The sequence below is a fragment of the Penicillium brevicompactum genome (genome assembly GCF_028827555.1).
Source record: "Penicillium brevicompactum strain IBT 35665 chromosome Unknown utg000001l_segment0_segment0, whole genome shotgun sequence".
NCBI classification, from domain to species: Eukaryota; Fungi; Ascomycota; class Eurotiomycetes; order Eurotiales; family Aspergillaceae; genus Penicillium; species Penicillium brevicompactum.
In genome coordinates, this window is record NW_026623203.1 from 3,254,594 (window position 1) to 3,275,018 (window position 20,425).

Here is a 20,425-nt window from a genome sequence, read left to right on the forward strand (position 1 = left end):
ATGGCTTCCTCTTCGTCAAACGTGGTGGGTGTCCACTACCGTGTGGGCAAGAAAATTGGCGAGGGATCATTTGGTGTCATTTTCGAGGGCACCAACCTCCTTAACAACCAACAAGTCGCCATCAAATTCGTACGTCGATCTCACACTTGGCTCCGCCAATTCCCCAGGCTGATCCTCAGACAGGAACCGCGGAAAAGCGATGCACCCCAACTCCGCGATGAGTACCGGACATACAAGATTCTGGTCGGATGTCGTAAGTTTCTCGTCAAGGATTCCACCGAATCCCCTGCTAACCCCGTCAGCCGGTATTCCCAATGTCTACTACTTTGGACAGGAAGGTCTGCACAACATCCTTGTGATTGACCTCCTGGGCCCTTCGCTCGAAGACCTCTTCGATCATTGCAACCGCCGATTCTCCACCAAGACCGTTGTGATGGTAGCTAAGCAAATGGTACGTTTTCTCTCTCCTGATCTCTCCTCGCTACGTGCTAATTCAATTCTCTGCTACAGCTTTCGCGCGTTCAAACGATCCACGAAAAGAACCTCATCTACCGAGATATCAAGCCAGACAACTTCCTTATCGGGCGGCCGTCAACCAAGGCTGCCAACGTCATTCATGTGGTTGATTTCGGTATGGCCAAGCAATACCGCGACCCCAAGACCAAGCAACACATCCCATACCGTGAGCGTAAATCGTTGTCCGGCACTGCCCGTTACATGAGTATCAACACACATCTCGGTCGAGAGCAATCCCGACGTGATGACCTGGAAGCTCTTGGTCATGTATTCATGTACTTCCTGCGAGGTGGTCTTCCTTGGCAGGGCCTGAAGGCTGCTACCAACAAGCAGAAGTATGAGAAGATTGGTGAGAAGAAGCAGACGACGGCAATCAAGGACTTGTGCGAGGGTTACCCAGGTATGTTTTACTCACGTGGGACAGTCCCAAAGGCTGCGTGCTAATCACTCCGCCAGAAGAATTCAACAAATACTTGAGTTATGTGCGAAATCTCGGTTTCGAGGATACTCCTGACTACGACTACCTCCGCGATATCTTGACGCAAGCCCTCAAGAACGCTGGCGAGGTCGAGGATGGCGAATACGATTGGATGAAGCTCAACAACGGCCGTGGCTGGGACTACAAGTCCTACTCATCCCAAGCACACCTCCGCGATCAACACCAAAGCTCATCTGGACGTGACATGCACGCCAGAGAGCTCCGCAACAGTCAGCGCCCAGGAGTCACAGCCGACCGTTTAAACGCCGCGCAGCCCCCGCCTCCTTCTCCAGCCAAGGCCGGAGCTCCGAGGACGCGCGAGCGCCCAAGCGGCGGCGGAATACCGCCCAAACGCCAGAGCGGGGGACTGGAAGGATCGACTCCGGCTGCGTCAACCCAGGCGCAGTTCCAAAACTCGAACGCTCACCTTCCCAACCGCATTGGCAGCCCAGGAAACCAGGCTCTGAACAACCAGCAGCAGCCTCTGGGTGCCCAGAACAACAGCGAGACGCAGCCCACCCTTGTTCAGAAGGTCATGAAGGCTCTGTGCTGCGGTAGGTGATTCGGCAACACCATCTCTCGAGCGGCCAGCTCATCTTAGGATCCAGGTTGAACTTTTTCAGTCCAATAAAGCAAAGGCACGTCTAGACTTGTTGTCACGCTTTTATCTCTGCATCCTCTCCTTCATGTCAGAAACTGGCCCTTGGAGGTCGGCATGGGATTTCTTTCATTTTCTTCTCGTTTACTTTCATCCGCTCGTTTCTTGTTCTCCAAGTGGTCAGCGCCGCTTCGCCGAGCAAGATCCGCGCTTCTCGGCCTTACATCACCCGGCCCTACTTTTCTTTTTTTGTCCCATTCGACTCTCCAGCCTATAAACTTGACTGGGGATAGGAACAACCCTTCTCTCATTGATGTTACGTCTCATCACTCTTTCATGGTGCTACGGCTCGGAATCGGCGAATCTTCCTTGTGTTTTCGATTTTGCTTCCCTCGTCTCGTCACTATATCCGGCGTGCACCGTTTAATATCATCCTCTTCAAACGGGCAGATGCCGGTTGATCCTCCACCATTGACCCCGTGGAACTAGCTTTCCATGCTGCATCAACTTCCAGTGGTTTTCAACCCGCGCACGAGAAATTCATTTTCCGCTTGCAAGCAGACTAGCTGGGTCTTGGTGGGGGGGTCCAGCCTCCTTGCATTCTCGAACATGCTCCTTCTCCTGCGTGTTCCCCCAGACCTCGCATTCTCTGTCGGGTAAAAGTGTCTTCTGCGTTTGCAGATCAAGAGCATGTTGCATATATCCCCCCACCTCCCCCGTTTCCCCTTTTCCATCAACCATCTGCTCTGCCCTTTGATTGTTCTTTGATCTATTGCCCATGTCTATATTTGTTTTTTTTTGTTGTTCTTTCTTGCTCTTCGGAAGCGAGTTTTGTTGGTAGTTGTGGCATAAGATAGCATTTTTCCTTGTTCTTCCCCCCGTTTTCTCTTCAGAGTTTCTTGCGGTTGTTCGTACGGCGTACATATAATTTCTGTAATAGAGCTGTTGCATTCCAAGGTTATGGTACCTCTTGATCAAGTTTGTAGTTAGTAGGTGGTCATCTCCATGACCCGAAGTGGGCTGAGATGAAAGGTGACTTGCATGTATTTTCTCACAGCCTTCCAAGGTTGAAGAGCATCCTTGATGGCATCACTCCATGTTGTATACATTGTTGAACTATATCCCCTCCGCCTGGGCATTCTTCACGAACCTGAAGTTCGCTGCTACTTCTGCCTACAATAAAGGTATGACGCCAAGGTCTTATGCATTGTATATTTCCCGCATATAGAAGCCTGGGGGTTGGAGGCCGTGAAGTAACTTCCTGGGCACAGAGCGGGTATCCATACAATCAGTTATGCTCCGACATTACCTAGGTACGTATCTCTAGAGGTCCAGGGTTCCAATGTAGTAACTTGTACATATGCCCAGTCCGTGGCTGAGCAAGCACTTGCTACTTGTAGTCAACGTCAACCCCTACTTATCCGAGCACAGGGACCTTCAAACATCCAACCCCCATTTCCAATCACGATGCACTTGACATCACACCCACACCATTCTGCAGGCCAGCACGAATACCACGCTTATGCAAGGATCATCGGCCCTATGGCATGTCATAGCATGACGTCGACCCAAAGTAACCTAAGATGGAACTCGAGCACCTGGGCAGCATAATCTAAAATGTTCAGGAAAACCGAATATCATCATATGATACGTAGGGAGAGCTCGGCATGTCCATGTTAAGCCTAGTAAAAAGATCACGTTCTTCAAGCCCTCAGCCCAGATCAGCCCACCAATCTATCATTTCAATTGCTAAACGAAAAACGCACCCGTCGATCACCCCAGACTCTGCCGAACTTAATCCAAAACCAACCATCGCCAATGTGGCCAATGTGGCCAATGTGCCTGCAACCACCGCCTGAAATAGTATACACCCCGAGCCAATCCAATCAACCGTCCATAGATATCAGTTTGCCTGCAGAATACTCCGTACTTCATATAGTATGCCCAGGTATCTTCGGAGAGTAACCTAGGAAAATAGCAATAAGCCCCTACCTCATACTCCGTACTCCGTAATCAACAACCCTGCCACGCCACAACAGCTCCCAAGCCAACACCTAAAACCCATTCGACATAGTACGAAGCACCCCCAATCAACCGCAGCCAAACAACCAATGAAAACAAAATCCCCGCTCACAAGAAACGTACAAGTACGGAGTACGTTGCATACTGCGGCGCAGCCAATCCCGCGCACTCTCACCAGCCACGCAGGATCCGATTCCCCGATCAGGAAACCAGCCCAAAGCATCCCGATGCACCAAACAGCTAAGAGCTAGAGCAGCCAAGTGAGTACTCCGTAGCCCGGTTCGTCGGCTCATCTTTTGGTAGAGTTAGCTAGAGGTAGATGGTTGCGTGGGAGGAGGGGATTGGACGTGCTTGTCGAGGCTAGTCTGGCGCTGTGCATGTTCCCCCGCATTTAAGGATCTTGGCGCGCCAGCCTCGAATCAGGCAGAGACGTTCTTTTGGATTCTTTTTGCTTTTCTTTTTGCTTTTCTTCTTTTTTTGCTTTTTCCGGGCTGTTGCTGGGCTGGGTAGGAGCTGAATTTGGGTGAACAGGGATCCCTGCAGATAATGCTGGGGTTGGTCGATAGTGTCAGTAGGGCTGGTTTTATTGGGTTCCAGCTGCAGCTTGAGTTTGAGCTTGGACGTGGTCATTAGGAGTTTTGCTGGATGAGGAATATGGTATTAGGGTTATACTATGTACGGAGTACGCAGTACTACGTAGGGTTCCAAGGTTGTTGATTTCCATGAACATTCATGGGGTCGCGTGTGCATCAGTAGACTTTAGAAGTAATGTACGGTGGTGTTCTCAGGTGCACAAGGCACGGCAAGTGTATTTCCGCAGCACGCCATATGTGTAGAGTATTTAGTAAGTAATCCGTACTCTACAAGGCTGTACGGAGAGATTGACTCGAGTCAGTCCATGTCCATGCTCTCAATAAGCGCCTTACGTGAAACGTAAGCCCAGCGAGACCGGAGAGAAACGTAAGATAACCTCAATGCCCACAAGGGTACTCCGTACTCCGTACTCCGTCCACGGGTCTGTAAAATACAATTGTAGCCGCTCAATACCACTAGAGTGTAGATCATAAGCTACCCGTGGGTTTGCAAAATCCAGAACAAAAAAAGAGAATCTAATAAACTGGGAAAAGAAAAAAAGGGAGGTAATCTGACAGTCCACAGGTCTAGTCGAAATTCAAAGTAATTAAACAGCGCACGTGCAGACACAATATACAATGATCTGAGTGGTAATACTCCGTACTAAATGACTCTGTTTCATGTAGCGCCTGTTAGAGTACCATTCATCTCTAAAACAAGTCTAGAGTCGATCTCGATCGTTTCCTTCTCTCTTTTCGGTTTAGATCTCTAAGTGGATGTGTGTGGATGTGTGTGTGTGTGTTTCACTGCTCCATCCAAAAAAACAAGATTCTGGCTACAACAGTGGATCCAAATGAAGTCATTTGCGGCTTCTGCCGTCTGATCGACCGCACTGGACTGTTTCGGGACTTTGACTTTTGAACATTCAATCTCACTCAGGTTTAGCTTCGACTCTAGTCTTTCTCTTAGTCTCTGGACTCCCCCGGTCTGGAACCAGTGGTCCCTTCCAAATCATCACGCTACACTTGTGAGATCCCGCGTTGATCTGCGATGTTTTGCACCTTCTTCGCTATCTGACTGGTCTGGTCGTGGGTTATCCATGAGAGACCAGACTTGTCTGATACCCGATCGGCAAAGCGTCTTCCATGCCTGGTTGGTCTCCGTTTCTGGGGATGCACGTCATGGATATAACTCAGGCTAAATCGTGGGTTTTTCAGGGGTAGATCCGCTTGCCTTTTCCATTCCTTGCTTGATTTGCGCATCCCTTTTATCGGATATCGTCGGTGGGATGGCGGGATTCCCGACTGACTACCTTAATGAGTAATGAGGGGGACTACTCCGTACAGTATGAGACAAGGGTAGCTATAGCAAACGACAAAATAGGCAAGGTAGGTCGATCAATGCAGGCATTTGGTGTGACAACATGAGTACGTACTGTATCCCCCTCATTCTACTGTATGGACGGAGTACGGAATACGGAGTATAGGGAAGAAAGGGGGAATTCCTGGACTGCAGAACATGCCAGTGAACATTCCTCAAAGCTTCTTTCAATCTCCCCTTGACTCAATGCAACTTCAGATTCCGATGTCGCCCAGAAATTGAGGGACGGATCACAATCAGGATAGTGCAAGATAGCGTATCGTACTCCGTATCTTACTCCATAGCTCATGAGAACTTCTACGAGCACGGAGTTGTATGGAGTACTCCGTACAATCGCACTAACTCCGAACAAGTCTACTCCGTACTCCGTACTCCGTAGTGTTATCAATAATATCGCACATCCCCCACCAAAGAGCATTAGACGAAGCCAAAAACAAAAGCGAAAAACACAAAAAAGCCCTAGCAAATAAACCCCAGGACCAGGACCTACAGTAGCGTAAATGTACAATGTACCCCAGTCCAACCCATACCCACAAAACCAACAAAAAACCCATCCCTCGCTAAAGAGCCGACACCGTTCTAGACGCTTTCCCGTTTCCATCGACGACGCTAACCGCAGACGCTAAGAGGCGCAAGGGCGCATTGGAATCCCGTGCGCGCCGATGTGGGGAGCAGGCGCCTTTTTCTTTTTTTTTATACGGGGAGAACAGTGGATTCCTCACTTTTCTTTCTTCTTTGGTAATAGTCTCGTAAAGAGATTAAGACGTGTTTCAAAATGAGCGTTTAATTGGCGTGAATGTCTACAAGTGTATATTGTATATGCACGTTGCGCTAAGGCCGGTCCTTTGATTCCTCGGTAGGTGGGCTCCGAGCTAATCTTAAGGCGCCTGTCCCCAGAAGGGGGGACTTTGGGGTTGTATGGGGTGATCGCTGGTGTATTGGGCCGAGGAGCTGCATGGACTTGGCGTGGGTTGACCTTTTGATTTGTTTGATTTTGTTTGCGCTATTATTACTCCGTATGTACTGCGTAGCTATGGAGTAACTATACTGCGTAGAGACGTATAGTTGGGTTAGTGACCTGCAGATGCAGCTGTAGGTACTAGCTGTAGCTGTAGCTGTCGCTGTCGCTTGTAAGCACTGTGTGGAATGTGTCTGTGAGCACTCCGTACATTCCTATTCTCATTTGACAGCCGTGGTCGTATTAGCAGGTCTGTGCTGCCCAATTGAATTTGCTAGCCGCATGAAAATCAAAATATCCAAGGGGCGATCTGTTTACTTGCGATCGGACCGTGTGAGGCGATACAACGCTGGGTTCTGGACTCGACTGTCACAACCTATAACGTTACGCTTTTAATAATATAACATCATGACTTTGATCAATTGAATTGAAAACCCACTGGATAAAAATTCTCGTATTGTTCCCAGCACGAGTCAGCCATTGTACGGAGTAGACCTGTCTAGATGTCAAGGTTGACTTCATGAACTGTCAGATTCAAGCCCAACCGCCATGATAGGACGAACCAAGCTTCCCGGAACCATGTCCAGCGGGAACCTTATGGTCCTGCAGAACGAGCCAGATCTCATGATATAATCAGACAAAAAGCATATAGCCTTGATGTGTTCGTGTGTGTTCTTTCCTAATAGGTTATATCCTACTCCGTCCATACACGGACTCTACGCTTGTACACTCCATCCACAGACACGGAGTACTTTAAAATTGATAATAATAATGCCTCACCTGACTCTTATCACTCGGTGAGAGAAGTGGATCAGTGGATCCTTCTCCGGTCCCTGGAGCCCCCGAACAGATCCTCCATCCAGTCTTGGTCTCTTGGCCTCGGTTTGAGTCGGCCCCGGTCAGCATGCCCGAAGACGAGCCTGAACCAGGGCTGATAATGGGAAGCCCATCGAAAGCCCATTTCTCATTTCCATGGCGATTGCGGCGATTGCGCGCCTCGGAATAAATAGGATGTACGATGCAAATCAATGCAAATCATAGCGATAAGTGTCTGTCCTACGACTAGGCTTGGCGTGCAGAAGTGAAAAGCAAAGTGGCGACACTCGGATCTCTTAAGAAAATTCTGATTCCACAGATGACTGTGGAACTTGAGTCAGGGGTGTCAGATCATATTCGATAAACACGGATGTACACGAGTTGAAGTGACATTCAGTACAAAGAAAAAATCTCTGTGGCGATCCGTTGTGGATAGGCTGAAACTAAAGTGCTTCGGGACTTTTTCTGGAATTCTAGAAGGTCTGGGCGATTCCGGTTGCGGTGACACGGAACTGCGCAGGGTTGCTGGCTAGGGCATTTGTTGTTTCAATATCAATGGAATTTATTTCTTCTAGAACCTCCAATGTAACTTGTCGCATTCTGGATATTAGTTTAAATTCCTTATTTTCGTGCTTTACTTTATGTAGATTGTTGGAATGTTTGTCTAGACACGCGTCGAGTACCTCTACCAGTATGAGACGTGTGTTTACTACACACGTTGGAGGTTGTACAAGCCTCAACCGGTTTATCATGATCGGCAGGGCCTGAATGATTTGATATGTTTAAGTTTTTGCTTAAAAGATAAACGTATGTTGCAGTGAGGTTTTAGATGACGTGCAAGACGCTGCGAGTACCCTCGAGACGCAAGGAGGACCTCTTCTGTGCGTAATGACCAGGTATGGACTGGTAATAATACCTCAGAACCGTGGGTCGACGATTGACATTCCGGTCTCGGATGGCGTGCTAGCGGCCATCGTGGGCCTTTCTGATTCTGAGATTGGTGCTAATTCACGATAGGAATCAGGTGTAATTCAACCTGATAAGGTCGATTCGATCGTGTGTCTACGGAGTAGCCCGACAAAGGCGTGTATTTTCCACCCCGTGGCGTCTCGGTGGAGATCAGGGGAAAAAGAATGTCGTTAGTACAAAAAATAAAATTCCAACATTCGCCACGTTGGGCGCTTCCAGAAACCGTGGAAGATTACACGTATGAGTTCTGGAAGCATTGTGGAGTGAGCAGAAAACAAGGATCACGTTCTGCAAGGAATTGAAATCTCTACGGAGGACAAGGGGGAGACGTTGGATTCGTGTCCACGATGGAAGTGCAATGTAGGGTGCAACGTATATACATGCGAAAAACATCCCTTGCAGATCTTGAGCGCTTGTTCAAACGTGAAGGTTTCGTGGTGATCGTGTTGCCACAAGACGAGGATATGGGAATGAGCCAATGATGATTGTGAAAGGGGAGAGATGAATGGGGATAGGCTGGAAAAAGTTAGCGCAAACCCAAAGGCAGAAAAAGGAAAAACCGGAAAACCCTGATTGGGACTAGCCTTAGGGACAAAAAAAGGGAGACAAGCGGAAAGAAAGGGAAAAAAATCGGAAATGGGAAAAAGAAATGAGAAAAAAAGAGAGGGAAAAAAAAAAAAAAAAAAAAAAAAAAAAAGAATTATGACATCTTATCGAAAGGGGTCCACTTGGGCGCAGGACTAGTGTGTCTCCACTCACTCGGTCCACTCAAAGGGCAGTACGAGGAATTACCCAAGGTATCGTCATGGGCGAATTCTGGAATCCGCCCATTTATGCCTTGGGATTTCCCGCCCTTCTGGAGTTAACCTTTGCCTTTTCGGATTACCTTATACACCTTCACCACTTGTATAACAGTGCATGTCTTTATAGCAGCCCATCCTGGAGATTCGTTCCACACGCAGGGGACGGCCGAGAAAAAAGCCGAAACAGGGTCCCCGACGCACACTCTACGCTATGCTTAAAAAGAAGACGCTGGCTCCGTCCCTCTTCTTCCGGAATCACACCCCGACCGCAACCCCCGAATTGTCTCCCACTTCCTCCGACAGCGACTCTGAAGAGGACATGGAATCCTCTGGCTCCCGACCGGTCAGCCTGGCGGGAGCCTTCTCCATGCGTCCGACCCTCGACGAGGTCCTCGCCAATGTCGCCCCGCCCCCATATACCCTCAGCGCCTTCATGGCCTACCTTTCTCAAAACCACTGTCTCGAAACCCTGGAATTCACCATGGAGGCCAACCGCTACCGGGAATCGTACTACGCCCTGCTCGACCGTCTCGGCCCCAGCGCCCTGGACTCCGAATGCCCGGAAAGCCAACACATGCGGATGCTCTGGCAACGCCTATTGACCGCTTATATCTTCCCGGGCTCCCCTCGCGAGATCAACCTCTCCAGCGAAGTCCGCGACGCCCTTCTCCAGCACGCGAATGTCACCGCACCCCCCGTGCCCGAGACCCTCGACTCCGCCGTCAAACGCATCCACGACCTCATGGAGGAATCCATCTTCCTCCCCTTCATCAACAGCCACACCACTTCCCCCTCCATGATGCCCGCTGAGCCCCTAATGGGCCCAGAAGACATCCTCAACCTCTCTTCGACCTCCCTAGACGAACACCCCATGAAACGGGTGCGGTCGCGCGTCTCAAGACGCATCTCCCCCCCAATCGTCCCTCAAGGACCTCCCGTCAACAGGCCACAGCCGCGCGGCAATGTCCCTCGGCCAGGCTATCAGCAAGCGCACTTCCGGCACGCTGCTCAGCACCAGCGTCGAGTCGGCCTCCGGCTCCGTCGCCTTGACGGATGACTCTTCGCCTCAGTCCAGTCCTACTGCCGAGGAACCAATGACTCCTCCCACTACTCCGCCTGCTGGTGAACCTCACCTGCCTACGAGCCCCAAGCTTCGTACCGACAACCCTTGGAAGAAGATGGGTATGAAGCTCGGGTTCAAGAAGCGGTCTGGTGGATCTGGCGGTGCTTCGCGGGATCCTAAGATCCTTGGACTGGACGACCATCTTTGATATATGATACGACTACGAACGACACTCTTATATACTTCTTATATGAAGTACAGCACACGACTTGATTCTAGCCTTTGTCGAGCGTTTTCTCTCTTCTCTTTTTTTTTTTTTTTTTTTTGGCGGTGTATGAAAGCACGATGCATCAGCATATGAATGGCGTTTACCTGTTTCCCTTTCATTTCTTTTGTTTATTTTTTTTCCACGAGATTGTCTCCGGCTGAGCATCTCTTTTTTTTTTGGCGGCATTGGGAAATTCTCCCTATTTATCATATCATGTTCTCATCTATAGATTGGATAGAGGACCACCAGTTGGACAACCTCTGGTTGGCGTTTTTGTTCGGAGACTTCGTTCTCTCTTTCCCCTACTGGGGAAGTTTGGAATCAATAGATTTGATACCCCCTCTTCATCTTTCTTTCCTCCATTCGTAATAACATAAATTCAATTCTTCAAATCCCGCATATCGACATATCGGCCCAATTGGGTCCGTTGGCATGTTGGTAACTGCATGAGCTGTTCCCGCTCCAACCTTGCATCTGAGCCATATCACACCGAACTGGATATACCCCGTTCCCCTCATCATGCAGCTCGGTTTCACAAGACTAGGTTTTTCGAAACCTGGTCTCGGTCTCAGGTAACACAATCAGCCAACGCGGAGAGCCGGGGAGACTATCGATAGACTTCGGTGGGTTGTACAAAATGCACAAATGCACCCGTAACCCCCACTTCATACACAAACACAATGGCCAGTTGCAATGTCCCTGCGAAGGCAAGCGAGAGAAAAAAACAAACAAAACGTCATATCTGCAAGTTGGGAATCTGAAATTTCCCTCAAATCTCGAATCGTCTCCCTCCCCTCGTCTCCAGCGCTGCAATCTCAACATTCCACCCTACACCACGCAGCTCAGAGAGATATCTCATAAATCGATCCTCGGTATTCAAAAATGCAAGAGATTCCTCAATTGCCCCACTCACATCGGAATCAGAATCAGAAGATCCGTCCCACAACCTCACAGCCAAAAGGCCATGCGTCCATGCCTTCAATTGGTCTGGAACAGAGCAGCCCTTCCGAAGCACAATGGAAACATGTCTCTTCTTCGAGATATACAGCATGTAAGCCTCGTCCTCGAAAATCGTCATAAGTCGATCCAGCGGAGGCCTATCTTCCAAAAACTCAGCCATGGCAACACCCACCCTCGCCGATCCCAAATTGATAACCGTAGAAGTAGAAGTAGAAGTAGACCCGGAATTCGAATTCCACTGCAAAGCACCGTCTCGGTGGAATATACGCTCTTGTCTCGCGACCTGCGCGGGCGTGAGAATCGTCCATTGACCGGGCTTTTCATAGTCTGAAGCCAGTAGGGTTGAAAAAGCGATATTCGCCCGTTGACGATTGAGACTCGTCATCTGCACCGCGCGCACGGCCGCGTAGTTCATGCTTAGATGTAGTCCCAGCAGGATGAGGAGGACTAGCCAAGTCGTTACGAAACCGGTTATTTGGGATACGACGACGGAGCCGACCTGCAGTGCATTAGATCGACCATTATTCCATACGATGTAATGCATATACATGTACATGTACATACCAGCATTCCGAAGAGCGAGATAACAGTCTCCTGAGACGAATCTTTCTACAGGCCGTTAGTTAGTGATTCTCATTCTGATTTGCGCAGAGAGAAACATACAGCATTGAGTTCAGCTAGATTCCCCCATTTGGCGAAATGCGCACTGAGGCTTGCTTTTGAGCTCCCACCTGCTACGCCGCAGAGAGCGCGTAGTACGCCTGCGGTGCTGAGGACGGAGACGCGCATTGCGCCTGCTGGGACGCCTGGGGAGAGACAGTCGAGGATCATGGCGATGTCGTTGAAGACGTCTGCGGCTAGTCGGTAGGTTTTGCATTCTGGTTCGAGGGCTGTGCCGACGCGATGGGCGAAGAGGATTGTGGCGATTCGGCCTGATGTGTCTTGTAAGATGTGGAGGAGGAGGGCTGAGGTTGGAGAGGCGTTGGGATTGCCGACGCCGACACCTGGAGTTGGAATGTGGTTGAGGAGGGAGCTTTTATATTGGGGTTTGAGGGTGTAGTACCTTGTAGGACGGCGCGGGAGGAGAGGAGGCCTGCTATTGAGCTGCAGAAGGCTTGTAGGGAGTCCTTTGGTATATTAGAGATTTATTTGTTGTGATGAGTGTGGTCACTGTGGCTGTGAGGCTGGGTATATGCTCACATAGATTTGGTATCTGAGTTTATATTAGTATTGTGGGTAGACTGCAGTGTGGCCAGGAGAATCTTCTGTTACTTACGGAAGATAATCCTCACTGACGCTATGAGGATATCCAGAAGGGAGGAAGACATGATTCAGAGAGCTGATCAGAGGCTTGGTCGACCATGACGAGGTCTGTTTGGGGGAGCCCTATAAGAGCGGTTAATCTTTGGTGCTCAATGCATTTTGAACCCCATCAATTCAACCAAGAACAAGAAAGCGTAGTTTAGGTATAGTATGCATGGTATGGTAGACCATACATATCTAAGGTCATTCAAGTCCCCGAATGTTTGGCAATGAACATGATCGTCCACAGGAAGCCAAACATTTCGCCTGGAATAGTCTGTCGCAGGTCCACCCATAGAATTCTCCAAGGAGAACACGTGGAAATGAAACTGATCCGCTCATCCAGTCCTTGGAGAGGTTCGCGTACTCGAAAGTACTAGCCTTGATCCAAATGACAGCGCATGTACTCCGTACTTACAATTGAGTCCACCCGCCCCACTCGTTTTAAAGAGGGTCCTTGCTCGGAATAGACAAAGGTAGCGGTGAGATTGCCCGCCTCGTCTGTCTCCCGAAATTCCACTTTGGGTTGAGAATGCATGTTGATGGGTTGGAGATGGCTGCCTTAGCGGTAGACGTTGGAGCTTGGGCACGTGAGTACTTAATGTTTTGAGACTTGTTGACATCCTTCTTCTTACCTGCATCGATTAGTGACAAACATTCAACTCGTTATATTATTATTTATTTTTCTTCTCGTTCTCAATTTACGTCTTGTTTTCTCAAGATATAATCACCGTACCTGTCAACTCGCATTGAGTACGGTGCCGGCTGTTAGTGACTTCCATATCGCAAGCAACCTTAAAAGATATTCACCGTTTCATCTCCTAACTGCACGATACGTGAAATAGCACACTTCACGCGAGAATTTCTGCGATAATGCTGTGGGTTGACTACCACCTGATACCGCGACTTATGACCCGCTCCAGCGCCCATCTGGGCACCGCTCGAGTCTGTCCTTTCACTTCGAATTTGGTGCTGCCTCATGTCCGCCTGCAGCGGCGCACTGAAGCGCCATGCGACTATTTCTGCTATTCTCGGACTTGGCATTGACGCCTGCCCCATTCTCGAGTAGCAGTTGGACCACTGCCTCATGTCCGTTGGCAGCCGCCCACACCAGCGGTGTTCGCGCCAAATCTACCAACAAAACATTGTGGTAACAATCAAAGTTCAGGCTTGACTGTCTCTGCTTTTGTCTTTTCTTCTTTTTCTCTTCTGGAAGAGAAGCTATACCGCTTGATGCGTTACGTTGTTCATCATCAACCTCGAAAATCTTGCGCTTTCGCTTTCGCTGTGAGTGATCAAACCATAGACTGCAGAGACAGCTAACAATGATAATGTAAGTCATCGTGCTCTCCAATTGACCGTGAACGCTATGCTCGAATCGAGCGAAACTCACCATCGTTTGCCACCACCAGGCACCGAAACAACCTGATCAGATCCACAAAGAGGCATAGGGCAGACCTCGCCCGTGGAGTTTAGGGGCTTAAGTATGACGGCCATGGTAATAGCTGTGCCGGGTAACAACCGTGCAGCGGGCGAAATAATCGACCTTGTATTCTTTGTGTTGAATAGCTCGTAGTCCCCGGCTTGAACCTCGTCAGATCCCGGACCCTCTTGAAAGCGATGTTTTATTATGGCATTGAGAGTACCAAAATCGTATTCAGACGGGACGGGGAATTTGAAACCAAGAGCATCCTCTACCACAAGAGGGGCTTGGAAGAACGTCCATCTTGGGTCTATCGGGACCAAAGAACTTCTTAGTTCCAACACAATTGAGTAAGTTTGTTGCGTCGTCACACTATTAAAAGTACCTCAGATGAGCAGCAGTAACAGATAAATGCGGATGAACACTTCTTACCACACTCTTGCAACCATATCACTCAAAGATCTCCAAGACGCTTTAAGTTCCCCATTTACCATCTGGAAAAGATCTGTGGTCATCGAAGCCACCCTTTGTACCACCGGAAGCTGACTGGAGCCTTTGTCACCGATCTGTTGCAGAAGCACTCGAGTATCTTCCAGTCGCCGCTCGATATCTTGCTGGCCTGCTTCGGCCTTTTCAGACGCGAGAGTTATCTTCTCCAACCCAAACTCAGCTAAAAGCATGCTAATCGTCGCGACATGGACATTCAAGTAACTCTGTAGCTTGTGTATCTCATTCGTCTGTCCAAATGCCCATCGGACTTTGTTCACCGTCCCTTTGAATGGATTCGCATCTTTCTTTGCCCATACACCGAGAGATTTGTCATATCTTTGTATTTTGCTGAGAAATTGTTCAAGTGGACGGCGGCAGCTGAGAGCTGCGTACTTTATCGAATCGAGACTTGAGGTGGAACTCGTATTGGCCTGCAGCTTGTCAAGATGCTGAAGAGCATGGTGAAGAGACTCGAGCTCCCGGATGAGATTTTGGTATTCGGTTTTTGCGCCGCCAGACTCTCTGAGACTTGCAACTATTTTGACTGTCAACTGGCCGACCGCCAGAAAGTCACCAACAGAAAAGCCGAAGGACATGTTTGGTAGGCGTTGTTTTCAACCGCGTTAAAAAGGTATTTTCGCCAGATGTGGAAATTTGCTGGTTTTCCTAAACCAGGCCGTAGAAATTCCAGGGAACTCTCATCAGCTGTGTATTTCAATGAGATTTTGAAAGCTCGAGGCTTGATGCAGGCTTCAAGTCTAAGCCACAAACAGCACATCACCTGATCGCAAGACGAACCATTCATAAGATGAGAGGCAGTTTTAGCCTCATTTTCGGTGCCTGATCAATTTTCAAAGGCTGCAGCGAAAGAGCTATCCCCAGCTCTGGTAATTCGCACCCCCTGGCGAACGCCTGGATGACTGGTACAATGACGCAGACTGAAGAGGGACCTCATTGACATCGGCAGTGGGTGCATGCCTTTTGGTCTGGTAGTTGTTATTCCATTTTTTGGGAAAACACAGCCTCAATGGTGACTGCGCCTCTTTTGGTTCTCTAGGGACCCTGGAAAGTCCCTCGAGCCCAGTACCCAGATTGCTTAATAAAATTATGGCTAGGCTCTGCCCTTTTGAATTGGTGCCATTTTCGAGTAGCATTGCCACCTTGCAAGTCAATCACTACCCTATGTATGTTCGCAGTCGCCAACTGCATCGTCACGCAATGACCTTGGAACACCCGTTCTTCTGGGGTCTAAAATTCACGTCTGTGCCCTTCTTGAGTAGTAGTCTGACGATTGGTTCCTGTTCATTCGAGATGTAGGTTCTTCACGTGGTATGGTTCTTTCGCTATGGAGTATAGCCAACCATGCAGTAACGAAATGTATTACGTTGATCGCGCAACTTGGCCCCAATCTTATCTCACCTCTTTCGGTGTGTTGATGTCTCTGATTTCTTTCGGAATGGCCGGCGGCGCGGAATGGAAAGACAGTGATCTATTCGTGTCCGTAGGATCTTCGAAGGATGTGATCGAAGAGGAATCACGGAAAGTTTCATCATTGGATCGGGGCTCTAGCGTCGGCCGCCGATGGTGGGTCGGCGGCCGCCTTGAACCTTGAAACAGGACGATCTCGATTACCAGACCACATTGAAGTCTTTGAGATCTTTGTCTCATTCGTCAGAATACTTCTCAACCATGATACTATCCTTGATATGTGACTTCTAACGGACACTCTCATGTCCAGGTGACACACACCACTGAAATACGATGTATAAATATGGCCTTGGAAAGTTCTCTGTTAGAAAGAAGTAGCAATCCAATACCTTTCGATCTTCTACAAACTTATCTCGTTTTCTAACAGTTCGCTTACTAGAACAACCATGACTTCGTCCGTGGACTCCAGCAACATCTTCCGAGTGGATGGCATTGTGGCCGTTATCACTGGTGGTGGTAGTGGTAAGTTTCCTTCACCCCATACTCTTTATTGTATCAGCAATCCTCACCTATGGATGTGACTATACAGGAATTGGTCTGAACATGACCCGTGCTCTAGCTGTTAACGGTGCCCACAAGATCTACATCCTGGGCCGTCGCCTAGAGGTTCTCGAGAAGGCCGCTGCCGAATTTCCTGATGTGATCATCCCCCACCAAGCCGATGTGACCTCCAAGACGGATCTTCAGGCAGCCGTAGACCGAATCAAGTCGCAAGTTGGCTATGTCAATCTTGTTGTCGCCAATTCTGGAAGCATTGGACCCCCCGTGCGATTCAACCCTGCGGCCTCTCTGCCTGAATTGCGTCAATCCCTTTTCACTGATTTCTCGATGGATGGCATGAATGATGCTCTCAATCTCAATATTACCGCTGCTTTCTTCACCATGACTGCATTCCTCGAATTGCTCGACCTTGGAAACCAAAACGCCCTTAAGGGCGGGTTCGGCAAGCCTCTCAAGGAGGGCAGCGATGTGCCCTCGATCCAGAGCCAAGTCATCTTCACCACGAGTATCTCGGCTTTCAGCCGTCACTGGACCTCGTCGCCCCCATATTTGACCAGTAAGGTTGCCATCATGCAAGTGGCCAAACATGCCAGTTCCCAGCTGGCCCGGTTTGGCATTCGTGTCAACGCCATTGCGCCTGGCAGTATGTTCTTTCTCCTTTTATATGCGTTACTTACAATGCTAATACATACGACTCAGTCTACCCTTCAGATCTGGCAGCAGTTCTCATATCAAGCCGTAAGCCTGAGGAGGAGGCCGCTCATGATGATCGCTTCATTCCAGCTCGCCGTTTTGGAGGTGATGAGGAAATGGCCGGTGCCATTCTCTATTTGACGAGTCGCGCAGGCAGCTACTCCAATGGACTGATACTTACTACTGACGGTGGCCGCTTATCAGTCATGAACGCTACCTATTAAGCCCACAGTGGGGTGACTGTCTACTGGGTATCTTGATGATGGCTATCTCAATGGCAGTCTAGGAATATTCTAGATTGCTCTAGCTTTACGATTGTGGGGTCTAGTAGTGTGTACATTTCTTGAACATATACAGCAATGCCACACTGTATTTTCTCACCTAAATTTTACTTTGTAAGAGATAAGCAAGCACTCTTTTGTGTTTCTTGGCGTGGATAATCAAAATTATAAGTTATCATCGAAGCAGAAAACATCCCAGAACCATTGTATCGTCTGGCTCTTTAACAAGGCCCCTCTTCCGTGTGTCTTTATATGGTGCTGATGCATGTTCGGAGCTTGCATGAAACTCGCAGCGCCCTGTTTGTTTGGACCAAAGGCAATTGGTGCAGTATATCTTTCCGGAAACGAGAAGGCACGAAACAAACTTGCTGTTTCGTTCCTCACAGCTTGTTCAGGCCCACTCTGCCGGGAGCCTTTCTCCTACGGCATGAGCTAGCAGTGCCCCAGCCGTATATAAAAATTGGGCGATTTGGCCATTGAAGGCCTCGCCGTCGACAATTTTCCGCTTGATGTTGTTGGTATCTTTCTGCAACATTGGCTCTCTTTGGAGCTCTATGGCCATCATGCGGTGTATTTGACTTTCTCGTCGTGTGATGGGCCGAAGCACCGCCTCCACGGGGCTTTCTGTGCCCATTTCGCCCAAAATCCCGGGCCACCCTCTTCTGTGGCGAACTCGCCGTATATGGGGTCGGGATATGGGTTGGCGCTCGGTTGCTCATCCCGGTGAGCTTCGGTGATCAAACTTTGGGATCTGGGGTCTTCCTTTTGACTCTCAACTGTTTTTTTGGCTGTCCTTCCAACTAATCGTCGAGTAATCGTGATTAGTCGAGTAGAGGAATTTACCTCATTGATAGGAAGAGTCTTCTCGGCCTCTAAGTTGGCCCTCTCGGCCTCTAAGTTGGCCCTCTCGGCCATCCACTTCTCCTTGTTGAGAAGGAAGGTTGCCGTCTGGTTCCATTCTGTGTAGAGCCCGAACAAAATTGTTATCGGACCCTACACATAGGTTGACCAATGTACCCAAGGTACCTTCAGCAATTCGGCGCTTTTATAAAGCACTTAAATTCCATTGTTAATATGTGTTTTCCCGGCTTGGGGGCATAGGACATACCCGTGGGAAGAAGAGAGACCCGTAACACCCGGGATAGATTTGTCCCGGGGTTGGCGTGAGTTAGACTCTCTCTGACGTTGCCAATTGTGATTCGGAGGGCGTGGTCATGGGTCTTCCCGGTATCGCCTCTGGGGTTGCTGGCCTTCAGATCGCCGACGATTCGCGCGATTAGCCATGTCCAACCACTGACCGTAGCGTTGGTCCAACTGCTGCATGAATGTAGCGACAGAGGTACCGGCATTAGGCTCTGCAACATCCCGTTGCAAGGATGGGTCGATGCGCATCCACACTATCCTCAATTGCTGGGTTGTATCAGTTATCTCCGCGGCCTGCGCCAAGCGGAGCATAAGTCCACGGGTAGATCTGAGAGTGGATTGATGACGGAAGAAAGCCATTATCGAGAATTTATGATTGGTTGGCTAAGCCATGGAAGACGAAGTAAAGATTGTAGGGAGGTTGTAGATCGGATGGTTGCTGTGAGTGAGCCTGAGATCTTTAGAAATGAGCATTCGTTCAAAATATCAAAAGTAATTCACTTGCTGCAACTCCATGAGGCTCGTTCGAATGCACTCTGATTCTGATCAAGTGAGTATGAGGTGACAGGCCTGATCTCTTACCCTTGCCCTCTCTCTCTATCTTCTTTCCTTTGTCAGTTTTTGCTTTTACAGTCTGAATCCTTCTGTGACATGATGATTCTTACTTCGCCTAATAAATCAGTCTGTTATCAGATTGAGATTCCTCTCTTTTTCTCGCATTCCGAGCACATACACGTGGAATCTGATTCCCCAGGCGTACACGCTCGGGCCCAGAGCCCCACAATCAGCCCCGGAGCTGTACCGATCCTTAACCTTATCCCGCCGCGAAGCCCCACCAGCAAACCGCCCCGGAAAATGGTCCATGGACATGGAGATCGCGCGCGACGGCGTGTTGCCCAACGCATATCGTGAGTTACTTCAATTAGCCGCGCGGTGATGCGTCGATCCCGAGAACATGGAGAAACACACAGCGGAACTGGTAAACGCAGCCCGTGAGTGCGACTTCATAGATGAAATCTGGTGAAGGCTACATACATGCTCACCGGAATACGATATTAGTCTACATCACGGCTAGCGCTCAAAGACCCCCGTACCAGTGCACGTTTGATTATTGGATTCTCCAACTCTCACTGCCAGCATCGGGCATGTATCTTTCCTGCACGATCCATCAATGAGCAAGTACCAGAAGGCAAGGTTGCTGGAATGGAGTGGCCTGTGTTTCATGATGATTTATGCCGGGCTGGGCGTGCCGCAGCTTCGGCTCGATTACTTGGGCGCGCATCGGTCCAAACTACCTGGCCAGGGGTGGCCTGAGGTATTTGAGCGCGCTACTCGACATGAGGTGAGTAAACGGCCCTGGAGAGGCTCAGAATAACATACCCGTGGACGTCTCGAATCGACCCGAGGGAACCTTAGGGCCAAGTTAGGTTAAGACCAAGACTATCCAGAACGACCACCTTGGAACCTTGTAATGTGTCAAGTCTTTGGTTTTTATTCGTGTGTGCCTTTCTCGAGAATACCACACCGAGTCCAAATTTGCATGGCATGAGTTGAACCCAATTGTCGGACATGGTATATGCAATGCTAAGGCGCAAAGATGAAATTTGCAGAGCAATAAACACCACTCCATCTACTCGCATGTTGACACGTGCTATGCTCTCTATGTCATATCCCTATAACTCCATCTATATGGCGGAACTT

The 20,425-nt window shown here is 49.2% G+C and overlaps 7 protein-coding genes across 7 annotated transcripts; 3 read left to right on the plus strand and 4 right to left on the minus strand.

Moving 5' to 3' along the window:
- N7506_001022 (casein kinase I) lies at positions 1-1,556 on the plus strand (the record flags this gene model as incomplete). Its single annotated transcript, XM_056950318.1, has 5 exons — positions 1-129; positions 184-253; positions 303-451; positions 511-916; positions 973-1,556. The coding sequence occupies 5 exons, from the start codon at positions 1-3 to the stop codon at positions 1,554-1,556; spliced, it is 1,338 nt and encodes a 445-aa protein (XP_056816233.1).
- A 7,768-nt stretch (positions 1,557-9,324) lies between these two features.
- On the plus strand, positions 9,325-10,384 carry N7506_001023 (regulator of G-protein signaling domain-containing protein; the record flags this gene model as incomplete). The annotated part of the gene is made up of 2 exons (XM_056950319.1): positions 9,325-9,993; positions 10,043-10,384. The coding sequence occupies 2 exons, from the start codon at positions 9,325-9,327 to the stop codon at positions 10,382-10,384; spliced, it is 1,011 nt and encodes a 336-aa protein (XP_056816234.1).
- An 829-nt stretch (positions 10,385-11,213) lies between these two features.
- N7506_001024 (RUS1 family protein) lies at positions 11,214-13,244 on the minus strand (the record flags this gene model as incomplete). Its single annotated transcript, XM_056950320.1, has 7 exons — positions 11,214-11,903; positions 11,969-12,013; positions 12,068-12,408; positions 12,468-12,531; positions 12,605-12,617; positions 12,681-12,790; positions 13,125-13,244. The coding sequence occupies 7 exons, from the start codon at positions 13,242-13,244 to the stop codon at positions 11,214-11,216; spliced, it is 1,383 nt and encodes a 460-aa protein (XP_056816235.1).
- A 417-nt stretch (positions 13,245-13,661) lies between these two features.
- Positions 13,662-14,102, minus strand: N7506_001025 (uncharacterized protein; the record flags this gene model as incomplete). The annotated part of the gene is made up of 1 exon (XM_056950321.1): positions 13,662-14,102. One exon carries the CDS (start codon positions 14,100-14,102, stop codon positions 13,662-13,664), a length of 441 nt encoding a protein of 146 aa, XP_056816236.1.
- Positions 14,103-14,557: 455 nt separating this feature from the next.
- On the minus strand, positions 14,558-15,214 carry N7506_001026 (uncharacterized protein; the record flags this gene model as incomplete). Its single annotated transcript, XM_056950322.1, has 1 exon — positions 14,558-15,214. The coding sequence occupies one exon, from the start codon at positions 15,212-15,214 to the stop codon at positions 14,558-14,560; it is 657 nt and encodes a 218-aa protein (XP_056816237.1).
- Positions 15,215-16,492: 1,278 nt separating this feature from the next.
- N7506_001027 (SDR family NAD(P)-dependent oxidoreductase) lies at positions 16,493-17,524 on the plus strand (the record flags this gene model as incomplete). The annotated part of the gene is made up of 3 exons (XM_056950323.1): positions 16,493-16,568; positions 16,636-17,250; positions 17,307-17,524. The coding sequence occupies 3 exons, from the start codon at positions 16,493-16,495 to the stop codon at positions 17,522-17,524; spliced, it is 909 nt and encodes a 302-aa protein (XP_056816238.1).
- A 1,269-nt stretch (positions 17,525-18,793) lies between these two features.
- On the minus strand, positions 18,794-19,084 carry N7506_001028 (uncharacterized protein; the record flags this gene model as incomplete). The annotated part of the gene is made up of 1 exon (XM_056950324.1): positions 18,794-19,084. The coding sequence occupies one exon, from the start codon at positions 19,082-19,084 to the stop codon at positions 18,794-18,796; it is 291 nt and encodes a 96-aa protein (XP_056816239.1).
- Between the last annotated feature and the right edge of the window lie 1,341 nt (positions 19,085-20,425).